Below are 18,199 nucleotides of genomic sequence, written 5' to 3' on the forward strand. Positions count from 1 at the left end.
AGGGAGCCAGGCTGGCGTGAGCAGCAGGATAGAGTAATGGTTTGTGCTGGCAATGCTAGAAATAAGGGCACTTGTGCGTGTGAGCTGGAGAATGGGGTCCAATGCGTGTGTCACCTGCCTGATGCAAGTGACTAGGCATGCCTTGTATACACAATCATTTTTTTTCCCCTGGGAGAGGAAGTATTTGGCTTATTAACATCTGATGTTAAATCTGTTTTGTTTTTTTATGTGGATAAGATCAGGCCTTGTACCCATTTATTTTTATTGAAAATGTATATAATAAAAATGTTTAATAAGGCCTGATCATAGCTGAGTAGTAAAAACATGAGCCAAAACTTAACTCCCCTTGTGATGCAATTATGATCCTAACATGCACAATTGGAATCTATCTTTCATCCAGTAGGATGCAATTTATTTAAAAAATGTCATTAAGTATGCCAGTAAGCAGGCCATTAGGAAAGGCTGACCTTAGAAGCATGTTTATTTTGGTTTGGGTTCTGTTTTAATAATAGTATAAGTGTTTAGCTCAGTCCGAGATAAAAGTCACACCATCGGACTCAAAGCTAAACAGCAGACACTTGAGGTTAATGGTATACTACTTACAGACAGCAAAGGACATTTTCCCCTGCTTGCAGTCTTTTTCAAAGGCAGGCAACAGTGTTTTGGCTGGTGAACATATGCACACAGCAGAACAAGTGCCATACCAAAATATGCTTTTTAGACTTTTAGCAGACATATTAGTCCAGGAAAAAAAAAAAAAAGGATTGCTTGCAGGTTGTGATACCTCTTATGAACTAATCAGTTGAAAGGGCCTGTCAAAAATGCCCAGCATAAAAGCAATTTTGGCCACATTCTCAGACTTCTGACACCTTACACTTAGGCCCCAACCATTTGTGAATGCTCCCTCTCATTAGTGACAACCTCCCCCAAGGAAAGGAGTATTCCTGAAAAGAAGCTTTGGTTAAAATGATTTTGGAAGGCTGATTATTCTCTATGGCTGAGGTAAATTATCTGGGAGAAAAAGAGCTTTATAACCAATAGTCTGCTCTAGCAGCAGGCCTCTGAAAAGTGGCATTTTGATACGCTCAACGAACAGAACAGCACAGTGGATAAGATATGTTAATTGCTCATTGTAATGAAAGGAAAACTAAATGATCAACATTTACATACTTTGAAGAGGATTGTCTATTAAAGTTTATAAAGTTGGGGTTAATAATGCACACATACTATCTAAAGATAAATGAAGCTGGTTATAGGGTTAGAGAAAACTCACCAGAATATAATTAGGGATGGGGTAGTCTAGCCATGAAATGCCTGGGTTTCAGACTCATCATTATTTCAATGATACAGAGATTCTATGCAAGGTCTCTAGGCTCTTGGCCTTTTGACTAAGAAGGGTGGTTTCCCTCTATTGGGAAAAAACTGGAACTGCAGGTCATAGGCTCTGAAGGGCTGGAAATAGAGAGAACTGAGCTGTGAACCTGACAGTGAAAGGACAGGGAAACCCAATTAGTTCCTGAGACCAAGAAATTAAGCAGCTCTTGTGAACAGGCTGAAGGCAGGGAGGCCATTGGGAATGTGCTTAAGGTAACACGGAAGACCTCTAAGGGTACATCTGGTGCCTGAGGTCCAGCAGTAGAGTGGCCTTGTGGAGCAGACTCAGGCAGAGTGGTCCTGGAGAAGGTTGCTCAGTGCAAGGCCTTTGGGGGCACAAGTTGTGCCTAAGATTCAGTGGCAGAAAGGCTCCTAGGAGTACAATCAGCATTCAAAGCCCTAGTGGAGGCTCCTAGGAGTGCAATCAACATTTTGAGCCTAGAAGAGGTGGAGATGCCTTTGGAACGCAACTGGTGCTCAGAGCCTTGGCAGAGGTGGAGACTCATTGGAGTGCAATCAGCATTCAGAACCTGGAGGAGTTGGAGGCTTCTGGGGCAACAACTGGCACTTGGAGTCTGACAGCAGAGTCTGGCCAAGCCAGACTGACTCAGCCCCTCATTAGACATCCAGAAGCCAGTGTTCCAAGTACTAAAGCAGGAGGGTGACATGTTGTGCAGATAGACAATGGCAAAGACTTAGTGAAAGAGCAAAGGGGAGAGATAATACAGCCACTCCGTTAAAAAGACTAATAAAGGACCAGGGGGATGGGTTTAAAGCTCCTTCATTAGCAAAGAGATTGACTGGATTCAGGAGCACTATTTAGAGGTTGCTCATTTATTGAACACCATTCACTCAGAAGGCTTACTCTCATTGACAAATGTCTTAATGCTTTCACACAGTATAAATTGTAAAATATTCCAATAAAGCTGACATTTTACCCAAACTTGTTCACAGCAATCTTTTTGGGTTTTCCTTGGGGGGAAAGGAAGGAAATCCCACTCACTATCAACTTTCTTCTCCAAATGGAGGTACCAGGTACTAGTTACTAACCATTCCAAAAGAAACTGACTAAGGGAGACTCCAGGCAAGGTATCCCCAGACCCAGGGACACTCCTAAGGGAGTGTTACATTAGTTTACCATCTTCTCATTGGTACACATTTTTGGCTATCAGCATGTGCTATCACTCTTCAGCTTGCTTTGCTGGCCTTAATGCACACACTGAACCATCCCGACTCTTCAGAAATTTGGATGTTGGCAAAATCCTGCCATGTGAATATTACCACATAGATTCTTCCACTTGGACCAGGGCAGCTTAAGGACTCCAACTACATTGAAATATTCTCTGTACAGCACAATAAACAGGTGAATGGTATCATAACTATCAGAGAGAGCATCATATAAATATTAGCTAAGTATGCATAGGATAAAGAATAGAAATATGGTGGCAGATAAAAGACCAAATGGTCCATCCAGTCTGCCCATCTGCAGTAACCATGATCTCTTTCTCTCTCTAAGAGATCCCACGTGCCTATCCTACACTTTCTTGAATTCAGACACCGTCTCTGTCTCCACCACCTCTTTCGGGAGACTGTTCCACGCATCTACCACCCTTGCTGTAAAAAAAAATATTTCCTATGAGTACTCCTGAGCCTATCACCTCTTAACTTCATCCTATGCTCTCTCATTCCAGAGTTTCCTTTCAAATGAGGTTTGCTTCATGTGCATTTATATTACATAGGTACTTAAACATCTTCATCCAGTGGCGTCCCTCCCCTGCCCTCTTTTCTGCCTTCCCCTGCTCCTTCACCCCCCCCCTCTGCTGCGCATGCACCTCCTTCACTTCCTCTATGCCTCTTTAATTTTCCTGGCGTGAGCAGCATCATGAACTTGCTGCCTGTGCCATATAGGCTCTACCTCTGACATCACTTTCTAGTGTGGGATTTGGAAGTGATGTCAGAGAACTGACACCGACACAGGCAGCAAGTTAGAAATGCTGCTCGTGCCTGGAAAATTAAAAAGGTACGAGGGAAAGAAGGGGCGCAGGTGCACGGAAGGGGGGTGGCGGAGAGGAGGACGGGTGCTGGCACCCAGGGTGGACTGTCCCTCCTGCCCCCCCTTACTACGCCACTGTCTCCATCATATTTCTCCTCTTCCGCCTTTCCTCCAAAGTATACATATTGAGATCTTTAAGTCTGTTCCCATATGCCTTATGATGAAAACCAAGACCACCGACCATTTTAGTAGCCTTCCCCTGAACCAATTCCATCCTATTTACATCTTTTTGAAGGTGTGGCCTCCAGAATTGTGCAAAATACCTCCTTTTTCCTACTGGCCATACCTCTCCCTAGGCAACCTAGCAACCTTCTAGCTTTCGCCATCACCTTTTAAATCTGTTTGGCCACCTTAAGATCATCACATACTATCACACCCAAGTCCTGCTCCAAATATTTATATACTAACTGATCACCCGGCGTTGCCTGGATATCCCAATCCCGGATATCCCAATCTCAGCAGCAAGAATAGCCCTCTCTATGTCTCAGCCATCTCTGTCTCATCGAGCCCAAAAACTATGGATTAGACACTTATCTTTCATATCCTGTAGTCGGGCCTCTCGCTGTTGTACTATCTCTGAAGCTCTAGATGTAGCAGCTCTCTTTTTGATATCCTGTAGTCAGGCCTTATGATGCTGGACTGTCTTTGAAGCTCTAGATGTAGCTTTGATTACATAACGTTTCCTTGGAGGCATTGTTACAGCAATGACAGCACAGCACAGTGTAACATCATTCCCAAGCTTCACACAATTGGTCAAAGCAATATCTGTCTCTTTCGATGATTCTTTACATTTCTCCCCCTTCCAACCCCCACATTGTTTGTTCCCAGATAGTAAGTGATATGTATACCAAGTTTGGTTGAAATCTGTCCATGCATTTCGGAGTTATACTGGAACATACATACATACATCTGATTTTATAGAACTAGATGTGAGCTTTATCATACAGAGGGGTAATTTACTAACAGATAGTATATGCTAATGCATTAATGGTTTTTGCTGAAAAAATTAAGGAGGGTTAAGAAATATTTTGATTTTTCAAAATTTATTTTAATAGTTCAAGAATTGTTATCAATATCAGATTATGGTAATTGTGTTTATGCAGGCTGTGCAAAAGTTCTATCCAAACAAATGAAGACTATTCAGAATACGATGATTCATTTATCGTTTATTAAGGTTTAATATACTGCCTTATATGCAAAGCACATCAAGGCGGTTTACAATATGCAATATAGATTTAAAAAGAGAGGAAAAGAATGCCACAGTTTCAATAGAAAAGATACACTCACATTCAGAAACGTATGCTCCTTTTACACATTTCAAATTTGGACATTAGGACAGCACCCTCATGTCCGTCTGCCAAACATAAAGCCAACATCTAGCTAACTGAAACGAAATGGTTGGAAAAGGAAGCCCATGATCTCCTTTTAGGTCTTAGCTTTTAAAAGCTGCCTGAAATAGATGCATTTTTTAATGCAGCTTTGAATTGCAGATAAGATGACTCAGATTGCAAAGATAAGGGCAGGGCATTCCAGAGAGCTGGTTGCAGAAAGAAGAAGGCACTATGTCTTGTTGATTCCCATTTGGCTTTAGAGGGATAGGGAGTACTAACCTAAGATACTTTATTGAATGAAGAAGTGCTTTGTTCTAAGTACCAGTATTTTGTAATTGATCATAGATTTCATAAATAGCCAATGCAAGTGGTGTAATGTGTTCCTGACTTCTAGTATAACGTGGGATGCGAGCCACCGTGTTTTGGAGAGTTTGTAATCTTTGTAATTCTCATTTTGTGATCCCTGCATAAACAGAATTGTAAATAGAGTGATATTTTCGATATGAAAGTTTGATTCAGTGCCACTGTACTTTATCTGCCTGCAGAGAGTGAACATTGAATGGATGGGGACATCTTGTAAAGGGGAATTCCTTGATGCAGCATTATGCAAAACATAGTTCTATGTCGGAGAGATCTCCCTTAGCTGTTTTGATGTTTCAAAGTTCAATAAGATGAGTATAAAATTATAAATGAATAAAAGAGATGGAAAAGATAAAATAAGGAATTATAGTAATATAAAAGTGAATAAGGAGAGTTTACTGAAGGGGTAAAACGGGGACCTCACGGACCTTGCGGATCTTAACTGCATGTCCTTAAAAATCTTCATTTATTGACAGCTGAGGTTTCAGATTTCATGTCTGTGTTTTAGCCCCTCATTCCACTGCTGTAAATGTTGCCGTTTCTGACCCCATGGACCTATGCAGACAGTCTTATTAAATTAATCTGAGGAAACACTTCAGCTAAGGGAGGTCTCCGTTTTACCCCAGAGCTGCGGAAGGAAAATGTTTTTGTTGTTTGGTTCAAGTAGGTCTTGAACCCAAATCAGCAGGGCCCAAGACAGCTATCCTAACCTCCAGGCTACTTTGGTAGCTTGTGAAATAACAAAAGTTTTGCTACTTTTAGTCTGTGCATAGGTCATGGCTCTGACAGACCTCCATGACAATTTAGCTTTTCCCTCCCTATGCTGAGTAAAAGTCCATCCATGCCACTTTTAATCTCAGCAAAGGGAGGGAGAAGCATTAGGATCCGTCAGAGCTAAATTGTCATGGAGGTCTTTCATAACCTATGCTGAGACTAAAAGTGGCAAAACTTTTGCTCTGAGGTCCGTGCCACTTTTAGGGTCCACCAGAGTTGTCATGGAAATAAGCACAGATCCGTGGGGTCGGTTACAGCGGTGGAATGAGGGGCTAAAACGCGGACCTGCAGACATGAAATCTGAAATCTCAGCTGTCAATAAATGAAGATTTTTAAGGACGTGTAGTTAAGATCTGCGAGGTCCATGAGGTCCGTGTTTTATCCCTTCCCTTGGTGTAGGAAGTCTGTGACAGAGCTGATTACAAAGCAGCATCACTGAGGTCTATGAAGATCTATGAAGATCTTACATGTTTTAGAGGAATTTATTGACTATTGGCATTTATACTCTATACATACAATGGGATATGCCAGATATAAGGATATTGATCATTTTCATATCAGGAAGTGTCAATACGCAATTCATGCCTTTTCTAATAAGATGGTTAATAAATATTTAATGTTTAGGAAGGCAGTTAAAACTATTTTTTTCCAAGTGCATAAGTTGTAGAAGTCTTGATCTGCTCTTGGTTTATTGGAGATATCACATTTTGTTCTAATTCCTAGGAATGATTTAATCCTAGTCCTTCTTGGTTTGTTATCTGCGGTGAGCTGACTAGATATTCTGTGGGTAATAACTGGGTAAGTCAGTCAGTTATAGAGCACTGTTAGTAAATGACCCCAGGGTCATACTGGAAACTCAGGCACTGCAACATTTTTAGATTATTTTTACCATGTTTGAATGGTAATGACCATAATTTACTAGCAATCTTCTAGTAGACTCATCCAAATAAACCTTTATGGTAATTTAAAGTCAAATAGAGTGGTGTATCCACTAGTAATCACACTCCTTTACCAATTCTGATTCACATTCATAACCCTGTGGTATCTGTGCCAGATCTGCTGTGATAGTCCCTATCCAAAAGGCCAATCAGTTCAAATGTGTTACTCATTTTGATGGCTACATTAAACAGTACTTACTAGTGCTGCCTGATTCACGATTCGAATCGGTTCACCGATTCACTTCGGGTGAATCGATTCAAATTGATTCAAAACAAAAAAAAATTGGCTTCCCGATTCGGTCCCTTCCCCCTCGCCCCCTAAAGCAGGAGCTGCAGCGCTGCTCTTGCTGGCCGGCCGCTGCCGCACCTGCTTTAGAGGGCAAGGAGGGAGGATCACTAAGGAAGTGCTGCTGTCGGCTTTCTCCCTGGCCTCCCGCTTCCCCCCTGGCCTCCCTGAAGGACTGCGCATCCCCCCCCCAGGAAGGTATACTTGTTCCCCTTGGCCTCACCGCACCGTTTACCTTATAGTTTCAGCCTGCAGCGAAGATCGCAGTTACAGCATCTTTGCAAAATGCTTTGAGCTGTTTCCTCCGCCGCAATCCTGCCTCTGATGTCAGAGGAGGGGCGGGATCACAGCAGACGAAACAGCTCAAAGCACTTTGCAAAGACGTTGTAGCCGCGATCTTCGCTGCAAGCTGAAACTATAAGGTAAACGCTGCGAGGAGGCCAGGGGGAACACAGAGGCCTTCCCGGAAGGAAGGGGGGGGGGTGCGCAGTCCTTCGGGAGGGCAGTCCTTCAAGGGGGGGTGCAGACCTTTATGGGGGGTTCAAAGAGATGTGCATATTCCGGACTTTGGGGGGGGAAGAAATAATGGGTCTAAAAATAGAGGAGACAATGGGATTTAGGGAGGGAAAGAACAGAAAGGGAGAGAAGTTGGACACAAGGGATGGTGTGGAGGGGGGATAGAGATACTGGATAGGAGGGTAGTTGGGAAAAAAGTGAGAGATGGTGGACCCTGGGGTGGTGGGGAAGGAGGGAGAGATGCTGGATGAAAGGGTAGTTAACAAAAGGTGAATCTGTGGATGGAGGTGAAAAAAAAAAGAAAGATGCCAGACCTCCGGGGGAGGGAAGGGAAATGGAAGTGGAGGACAGAGATGGCAGATGGATGGTTAGCTTGGAGAAAGAAGAAAGAAGAAGACCCTGGCAAGCAAGTTATCAGAAGACAACCAGAGCCTGGGACCAACAAGATTTGAATAATGACCAGACAACAAAAGGTAGAAAAACTAATTTTATTTTCCATTTTGTGATTACAATCGGATTTGTGATTATATCGGATTTGAAACGTGTATCCTGCCAAAGCTGGTGTTAGACCGCAAACGTGAGCTAGGATTTAACAGAGAGAGGAAAAGTCTTTTTTGTTTGTTTATTTTGTTTACACCACAGCGCCAGTGTGTTTAGGAGAAGGCAAAGGGGGTGAAGAGGCCCAATTGGGCAGGAAAATCAAATTGAATCGAATAACCAATTCAATAGGCTGAATCGAATCGATCAAAATTTTTTTTTCCTGAATCCGGCAGCACTAGTGCTTACCAGGCTTTCAAATCTCTACTATACAGTACGATACACTGTCAAACATATAGCCATCATGTGAGCTTGGCTTCCATAATGGTAATAAACTTGGCCAATCTTCACAATCATTCAGTACGGAACAACTCACAGGGTAGTCTATAACGATTAGCATTGCTGAAATCTTGTGGTATAGTCACTATTTGGCCTATGAATTATTTGCTGCAGCACAGCCCAATTTCCATAATTTAGAGTGACACATAATGGTAGCAATTTAGAAATCACCAGACTTCTAATCAAGAAACTGCAATTAACTTCTCTGTATGTAAGCAATTTCCAGCTTACAATTAATATTCTATTCCACCTAATAATTTGAAAAGATCAACCAATGTTTTCTTCCACCTAATAATTTGAAAAGATGGAGCTCTAGTGAAAAATAGAACAGCACTTCAGATAGTATACAAACTGCTGCATTTTGGGAATGCTTGGAAAAAAATAAAAGTCAAACTACCTCTCTTCTCCACAGTGGGAATAACCCTAAACTATACTAGTGTCCAAAACTGTGGAAACACTTCGAGTTTTTAGAGATCGCAGAACTTTATTCAACTGTTGCTCCAGTTATTAATCTTGTAACATATATTTATAAACATTCCTGGTACTATTTGTGTAGTAATTTTATTTTGTGGTTAGGAATGACTTTTAGTGATCTGACATGAAAAAGGTAATCAATCATTCGTGTTTCTTTTGATATGAATTGCTTAGATTTTGAGTGCGTACAGTAGGTTATGTGTTTCATTGTGATGCTCTGATGTTATTGTCACAGCTTGTGGGTGTTGTCTAAAGGCCCGTTGTGTAATATGACAAAATTTGAATTGCTATTTTTCATTAATTGCAATTTAATTGAATTAAATGAATGTTAATTGTCTAAATACACTAAAATTACAACTGTATGCTAAATTTTGCAGAAGAGACTTGACTGATTACCTAAAAAGAGAGCAACGGCCATAACCTTAAGAAAAGAAAGCTACAGTTACTGAGAGATTGCAGCCAAAATTGGTCAAGGTGTGGCACCTGCCGGAATACTGAAACTCTTCAAACGCTTTGAAGAGGCTAGAATCATCAAAAACAAGGATGGAAGAGACCAGATAAAGGCTATAACCCCTCAGACTGATAGAAAGATAGTGAGAATTGGAAATTAACTGCCATTGACATCAATAAGTCAATGGCTGAAACGGGGATGTTGGCATCAGGCCGGACAGTTCGCTAGAGACTGATGAAAGCAGGCCTGTGAGCACAAATTCCCAGGAAAAAGCCCTTCCTCAATGCAGTTCAGCATTGTAAATGTTTGAACTGGGCTAAAGAACATGCCAGCTGGACCACACAGCAGTGCAAGAAGGTAGAGTGATGAGACCTGAATCTCTATATTTGGCAGTGACAGTGTCTGCTATGTTTGCCGGCGACTGGGTGAGGACTGCTTGCCAGAGTGTACTACTGCCACCATGAAACATCTTCTGAGTGTGATGGTGTAGGGCTGCATGTCCAGAGATGTTGTGGGTCAATTGCAGGTGCTTGATGGAGGGACAAATGCTGGCAAATACATAAAGGAGTTCCTTCAGCTCAAGGTCCTGCCTTCAGTTGGAGATATTTTCAGTGCCAGTCGACCAGTCACTTTTCAACAGGATGGTGCTCCAGCCAAGAAATGCCTCAACTGGTTCAAAGAGAACAAGGTTGAGTTGTTGGACTGGCCAGGAAACAGCCCAGATCTCAACCCCATTGAGAAGCTCTGGGTCTGATTAAAGAGAGCAGCAGTGGCAGGAAAGTGACCGTCCAACAAACATGAGCTGATAGCAGCAATAATCAACTCTTGGTTCCACATAACAACACTTATTTATCTCAAAAGACTTGTGGAAAGCATGCCAAGAAGATGTGAGGCAGTAATCAAGGCTAAGAGATATCAAACGCGCTTACTAGTGAGACTGATGAAGTCATCGGATAACTGGACAAATTATCATTATTAGCTAGGGTAACTTATGAGCAGCATTATTTTTGTGAAATGTGCCAAATATTATGCTGGTCTTGTTAAGTGAATACAGAATTTCTGTTATTAGTCGAAAATGTATGCATTAAATACAATTAAGATGTTATAGCCATGGTTTTTTTTAAAGCGTAAAGCCTAAAATGCTACGTGTTTCCACAATTTTGGCCACTAGTATAGATGTAATATAGGCCGTTTCTGAGAATCAAATCTCACCTCTGAAGAGAGGACCTCTGTGTTCCTGAAAGCCATAGAAGGCCAAAGATATAATGAATCATTAAGTCTGCTCCACAGGCCTCCCCTAGGCATTCACCTTTCCAGGATATCCATTAATGAATATGTGACCCAGGTCATGAAATGCTCTATTACTTAATGTATGTGACTGAGTAATACAATGATGGTGGCCTGTTCTGTGCTATTCGAATGGAGAGGTACTGCTAGCTCCAGAGTATGTATGATTTAATGGTGTGGGAGTGATTTTTCCCAAGTAGTTCTTTCCACTGGGAGTGGCCAGAGTCAGTGACAGGGACATAGCTACCATTGAGTGAAATGCTCAGGGCTGTCAAATGGCAGGAGCCGCATGCAGCTGAACCCTCCCTTCTGCGCAATGAGGTCCGGCACCTTCTCGCTCCCCATGCTTAGCTACTTACCTGCCCTCGGGTCCTCCAATGCCACAGTGTCAGAAACAGTGCTAAAGGCTGCCTCTCTGGCCGGTGGAACCTATCCTCTGCGCATCCCTTCATGCTGATGCATCTTCCTGTTGACAGGACATGGCAGAAGAAAGGACCCACCAATCAGAGGCAGCCCTTAGTGCTGTCTCTGATGCTGTAGCTTTGGAGGACATGGCGGGTAGGAAAGTAACTGATTGCCAGATGGAGAGGGCACTAGACCTTTGGACAGGGGGGCACCTTGGTTCTCCTACCCAGGTCCACTGAGTCCCAGCCAAGCCACTGGTTAATGATATTACTGAAATGATAAATTATACTTTCAGGAGAGAAAATTTGTCACTTGCTTCTTTTCTGTCATTCAGAAGTAAGCAGACTACAGCCTCAGGCCTTGTAGAGGGTTGGGCCCAAAAGTGCCAAACTGGATGAGTTCAAGGAAAAAAAGAAACCATTTGTCTTTAAAATATTTCTCCCAAGCATATGCCCTTATTTGGCAATTTGACTCTTAGTAGTAGCATTGCAAGACTATTGCTAGTTAGTGAAAGTCACCATTTTAAGGCTGACGAGGCAGGAGTGACAGGGATTCCCTTCCCTCCAACATCGGTAGATGTCAGAGGAAGGAGCTAAAGTGTGGGGTAAGTTGGACTGGTAGGGATGATTTATTCCAATACCAGCTCATTTAAAAGATAGCAGATCTGATTTAGGGTTTGCTGTCTTTACCTTACATGTAACTGGGAACACATGGCTACGGAAATGCAAAATTAAATTTATTGCGGAAGTTATTGACTTTCAATGCTAAGGTATTGTAGAACAATGACTCCTGCCATAAACTGAACTACAATAAAATTCATAATTTTAATGCAGCTTTGCAGCTCTCTCTCTTTCTTATGTTTAGAAGCAACCCTTTGAATATGCAGCTCATTATTTAATAAACCAATCAAAAAGTAAGAATCTATCTAGAAAAATAAATAACTATGGAATTATAGAAATAAAATCCATTCCCCAAAATGAGTCTGCAGTTGACTCCTTAACCTAGGCCATAGCCCCAAATATACTTCTCCCTTGGTATTTGTGGGGGATAGGGGCAGAGGTGGACTTCGAATAGGGAAAAATCGCGAATATCTTCTTGTCTGGCTCTGACCCACCCCCGCCTCCCTCCCGCCTTTCCCCCAGCATCCTGGCCTTACCTGGTGGTCTAGTAGGATTTCGGGGCAGGAGCGATCTTCCTACACTCCTGCCCCGTACAGATCGCCAATAGGAAATGACTGCCGTGAGTTCCTGTAGTCTCTCGCGACTACGATGGGAGCTCACGGCAGCCATTTCCTATTGGCGATCTACAAGGGGCAGGAGCGTAGGAAGATCGCTTCTGCCCCAAAAGCCCGCTAGACCACCAGGTAAGGTCAGGATGCCGGGGAGGGAGGGCTGGAGAGAGGCGGGAATGTGCTATACTATGGGGGGGGTGTTTTTCCCCCTCCCCCCTAAATAAAATTGTGAATATGTGAAATCGCGAGTGTCGAAACCGTGAATGGGGGAGGGGGAAGTGTAAAGCCATGGCCCCACTTAACCGAGGACATTACAAACACCCAGAATGTCAACAAGAGGAACTGAGATCTCACCAAAAGGTGGTCTGTACATTTCTGCTGGGCTACAGATCTGTTGTACCATCTGACTCCTTGAGGAGTAACTTGGGGGTGTTTTCACTGAAAGAAAAGGCATACAAGGAAAAAAAATCAAATTTTTATTCTAACTTACTGAAGAGTTCAAATCAACACAACAGGAATTGTTAAAAATAACTAATATTTCTTCGCACCAAGAGAATGACACAGGTAAAAAATTTATCACCGTTCCCGTCTCATCCCCGTGAGCTTGTCCCCGTCCCCGCAAGCTTAGTGCCCGTCCCTGCCCCATCCCCATGAGATCAGTCTCCGTCCCCGCCTTGCAAACTGTCAGATCCCACCGCACAAGCCTCAAATAGTTATGATTTTATACTGAACTTATTTTATTAAAATATAAAAAGAGACAATATTCTGTACAATTGTCATTTTATAAACACAAATAATACAGAGCAAGGATCAACAAAACCCCTGTCTCCCCTCCCTTCACAAATATCCCCTCCACTATTGTAAAAACTGAACAAACCAAATTACTAAAGAATGCTACATATTAAAATCAAGTTAACCGAATACTTCAGTCACACATGGTAGGAATAGTGTTAGAGGAGAGCAACTAGGACAACTGCTCCCTGGTTAGAGAGAGATCCCTAAGCCAGCTGGAAGCTAAAGAAGCACAGTCTGGGCTTTGCAGTCTCCAGCTCTAGCAGGATACATATTTCAAATCTGAAACATTCTAATCACAAAATATAAGATAAATTAATTATTTTCTACTTTTTGTTGTCTGGTAATTTTATTTTTCAAATCACATTGGTCTCAGGCTTTGGTTTTGGTTTCCTTCTGTCTTCATCATGGCATGGCTTGCTCCTGAAGGTAAAACAGGCACAATTTTTTTTTTTTACCACAGGAGCAAGACTTTTCACCACTCCCACGGGGCAGTAAAAGGTCTTGTCCCTGTTCCCGCGGGACAGTGAAAAGTCTTGTCCCCATTCCTGCGGTAAATCAGTTGCAAATATCTCCATTCCTGCGAATTTATTGCGGTGACCACGATCCCCGTGTCATTCTCTATTCTCACCGTATGGTGTCTCTGGAGATACTGGAAAAGCAGGTGTGGGTGGGACAGATTCGTTTCCATTTTTAGAAGGCGAGTACAGGCCGGAATCCACTTCATCCAGGTCTTCTCGGTAACCAGTAATGTTCATCTGAAATGGGAAACAAAATCCAGTCTCAAAAGGATGCAGTCCCTTACCCATTAACATTTCATCTTCACAGCTGGAATACAGAGTACAGAATGATCAGTACATATTAGGAAGATTCAATCCAGTATTTCTATGCTGCTTACTGGTAACAGTTTTAAGTGGTTTACAAAATAGGAAGCTGGATACAATCATTCCAGGAATTACATTAGCAAAAATTCAGAACCAAATTTAAATTAAAAATGTGGCCAATTAGATAATGGAAGATTAGGTTCTTACCTGGATAATCTTCTTTCTGATAGAAGACATAGAAGCCTGTACTCTAGGTGATTATCCCTCATTCACGAGTTGATTGAAGAAGGATGTCAATCACATCTTTCAGCTCCTCCTCCTTCACCAGTGGAATTTAGTGCCCTCTTCAGCTTATACCAAAGCAGTCAATCTCCTGTAACAGAAGATCTTTTGTTGCTGTATTTTTCGTTACCAATCCTGAACCATGTGCCTTGTTGTTGGGTCACCTTGTAGCATGACTTATGTTCCATGTTTTCTGTTTTGGTTGCTTTATCAATAAAAATTATTAAAAAGAAAAATAAATCAGAAGGAGGGGCACGGGAAACTTCCCCGAAAACACAATACCTTTCTGTTCTGCTCTGTAACTCATGAAAAAGAAGAGTAATTATCATGAACTTTGCAACATAGGTGTACCAATGAACCAACGTGGGATTTGATAGAAACAGGCGATTGTTTACTGCAGCCAATATATGCCGTCAAAATCGTCATGTGAATTCATCTGGCAAAAGATGCCTTGGAAGCTGGTCTGCCATGTCTTGACTGACTGATTAGAATGAACAAATGGTTGGAAATGCGAAAGTCATTGGTCCTTTCTAAATAATGGAGTAAAACTCTTTGTATGTCCTATCTCTGCAATATTTTATTTTGCTGATTCAGACTCAAAGTATGAATAACAGGTAAACAAACTTCTTGGTTGACATGGTAGAAAGAAAGGCACTGTGTGCAGAGAAATTCTAGGCTCTGTAATCCTGAGGTATGGATCTCTGCATGATAGAGCCTGTAATTCCAAGATCCTTCTCGTTGAGACTATAGCTACGAGAAATACTGTCTTCACCATGAGATCTTACTGAGGTTTACTAAGGCCCTTCAAGACAATATTAAAACTCCACAATGGGAAAGGTTGGCAAACTGGAGGCCACAAACTGAACACTCCTCTCAAAAATCTGGTCACATCTGGATGAGATAAGAACATAAGAACATAAGAAGTTGCCTCCACTGGGTCAGACCAGAGGTCCATCCTGCCCAGCGGTCCGCTCCCGCGGCGGCCCATCAGGTCTGCGACCTGTGAAGTGGTTATTGACCACTTCCATAACCTACCTCAAGTTCTATCTGTACCCCTCTATCCCCTTATCCTCCAGGAACCTATCCAAACTTTTCTTGAACCCCTGTACAGAGTTCTGGCTTATCACCTCCTCCGGAAGCTTGTTCCATGTGTCCACCACCCTCTGGGTAAAAAAGAACTTCCTAGCATTTGTTCTAAACCTGTCCCCTTTCAATTTCTCCGAGTGACCCCTAGTGCTTGTGGCTCCCCACAGTTTGAAGAATCTGTTCTTATTCACTTTCTCTATGCCCTTTAGGATTTTGAAGGTTTCTATCATGTCCCCTCTAAGTCTCCTCTTCTCCAGAGAGAACAGCCCCAGCGTCTTTAACCTGTCAGCGTAGGAGAAATTTTCCATACCTTTTATCAGTTTAGTCGCCCTCCTCTGCACTCCCTCGAGTACCGCCATGTCCTTCTTGAGGTACGGCGACCAGTATTGAACACAGTACTCCAGGTGCGGGCGCACCATTGCGCGATACAGCGGCATGATGACTTCCTTCGTCCTGGTTGTGATACCCTTTTTGATGATGCCCAGCATTCTGTTTGCTTTCTTTGAGGCTGTCGCACATTGCGCCGATGGTTTCAGTGATGTGTCAACCATCACCCCCAGATCCCTTTCAAGGTTACTCACCCCTAGCCGTGTTCCCCCCATTTTGTAGCTGAACATCGGGTTCTTTTTCCCTACATGCATGACTTTGCATTTCTCTACGTTAAAACTCATTTGCCACTTATTTGCCCAGTCTTCCAGTCTCGTTAGGTCCCTTTGCAGGTTTTCACAGTCTTCCGTGTTCCTAACCCTGCTGCAGAGTTTGGTGTCATCAGCAAATTTGATAACCTCACATTTTGTCCCCGTCTCCAGATCGTCAATAAATATATTGAACAATAGAGGTCCCAGCACCGACCCCTGTGGAACTCCGCTCGTGACCCATTGCCAGTCTGAGTATTGGCCCTTTACTCCAACCCTCTGTTTCCTGCCTGCCAACCAGTGTTTGATCCATCGGTAGATATCCCCTTGCACCCCGTGGTTCCACAGCTTTTTTAGTAGCCGTTCGTGAGGTACCTTGTCGAAGGCTTTTTGGAAGTCAAGGTAAATGATGTCTATGGATTCCCCCTTATCCATCTGGCTGTTTATTCCCTCGAAGAAGTACAGCAAGTTTGTAAGGCACGACCTTCCCTCGCAGAAGCCATGCTGGCTCGCCTTCAGTTGTCCATTTTTTTTTATGTGTTCGCAGATTGTGTCCTTTACCATTGCTTCCATCATCTTTCCCGGAACCGAGGTCAAGCTCACAGGCCTGTAGTTTCCCGGGTCACCCCTTGATCCCTTCTTAAAGATGGGCGTGACATTTGCTATTTTCCAGTCTTCTGGGATCTCCCCAGTTTTTAGGGAGAGGTTACATATTTGGCGAAGTGTCTCTGCTATTTCGTTTCTCAGTTCTTTTAGTACCCTTGGGTGGATGCCGTCCGGGCCTGGTGATTTGTCGCTCTTCAGTCTATCTATCTGTCTGAGAACATCCTCTTTGCTTACCTCTAGTTGCACCAGCTTTTCGTCGTGTTCCCCGTTTATAATCACCTCGGGTTCTGGGATATTGGATGTGTCCTCTCTGGTGAAGACCGACGAAAAGAATTTGTTTAACCTGTCAGCTATCTCTTTTTCCTCCTTTATCGCTCCTTTCCTGTCTCCGTCGTCCAGTGGTCCAACTTCCTCTCTGGCTGGTTGTTTCCCTTTCACATACCTGAAGAAGGGTTTGAAGTTTCTTGCTTCTCCTGCCAGTCTTTCCTCATATTCTCTCTTTGCTTTCCTGACCTCTCGATGGCATTCTTTCTGGTGCCTTTTGTGCTCTTCCTGGTTCTCCTTTGTTGGTTCCTTTTTCCATTTCTTGAAGGATGTTTTCTTGTTGATTATCGCCTTATTAACTGCAGTTGTTATCCATGCTGGGTTTTTAGTTCGATTTTTTTTGCACCCTTTCCTGAACCTTGGGACGCACAGGTCTTGTGCCTCGAGCACTGTGCCTTTAAGCAGTGTCCAGGCTTCCTTTACGGTCTTCATCTTCCCTGAGTTTTTGCTGAGCTTTTTTCCTACCATTTTCCTCATGTCTTTGTAGTTTCCTTTTCTGAAGTTGAGTGCTGTCGTTGTGGTTCTTTTCACCTTTGATGTTCCCATGTTTAATTTGTACTGGATCATGTTGTGATCGCTGTTCCCTAACGGTGCTAGTACCACCACTTCCTTTGCGGGTCCTTCTAGCCCGTTGAGGATTAGGTCCAGAGTGGCATCCCCTCGCGTTGGTTCTCTGACCAGCTGCTCCATGAAACAGTCTCTTATCACCTCTATGAATTTAGTTTCTCTCGTGCAATTTGAGTGCCCAATGTCCCAATCTATTCCCGGATAGTTGAAATCCCCCATAACCACCACCCTTCCACTTTTGCACACCTGCCTTTAACTAGTGGAGTCGGATGACATGAGCGTTTCTGGGAGACCCTTGACACAGCACTATTCTATGGTGCGAAACATGCATGTCGGGTTCCACTCCTGGATATTGGCTGTAATCGAATAAGCTAAGTACAAGCTTTAAAAACATGACACTTGAAAATGTTTACTATATAAGCATTTAAGATATATACACACAAAAAAATTAGTTTTGATAAAACACGCTACTGGCAGCCAATGATGAGTTCCTGCATAATTCTTCCCGCATTTGAATTTTACAACTAGCGGTGGAGTGGTGGGGCTGAGGCTTTCCTTTAGCAATAAAAACATAGGTTAATGTTGTTCTAGCCCGAGTCTACATTGGTATATTTTGACTTGTTTGAATGACCTGGGCTTTCACTATTTTTCTTTAATCTAAGCCATTCATTTTGGATGCTTTTAAATATCAGCAGCATTGGGAAAACAACTGCTTTTACACCTAAGC

At 42.8% G+C, this 18,199-nt stretch overlaps 1 protein-coding gene across 5 annotated transcripts in view; it reads right to left on the bottom strand.

The window, feature by feature from the left end:
• TNS3 (tensin 3) overlaps positions 1-18,199 on the bottom strand; it is a 776,331-nt gene that overhangs the window by 145,771 nt on the left and 612,361 nt on the right. For all 5 annotated transcript variants that reach the window (XM_033930434.1, XM_033930433.1, XM_033930436.1 and 2 more), the window contains 2 exons: positions 13,780-13,906; positions 12,711-12,794 (listed from right to left, as the gene is read on the bottom strand). In XM_033930434.1, the coding sequence (XP_033786325.1) occupies positions 12,711-12,794; positions 13,780-13,906 (211 nt within the window). The remainder of the gene's footprint in view (positions 1-12,710; positions 12,795-13,779; positions 13,907-18,199) is intronic.

The sequence above is a fragment of the Geotrypetes seraphini genome, chromosome 2 (genome assembly GCF_902459505.1).
Source record: "Geotrypetes seraphini chromosome 2, aGeoSer1.1, whole genome shotgun sequence".
In the NCBI taxonomy this organism is placed as follows: Eukaryota; Metazoa; Chordata; class Amphibia; order Gymnophiona; family Dermophiidae; genus Geotrypetes; species Geotrypetes seraphini.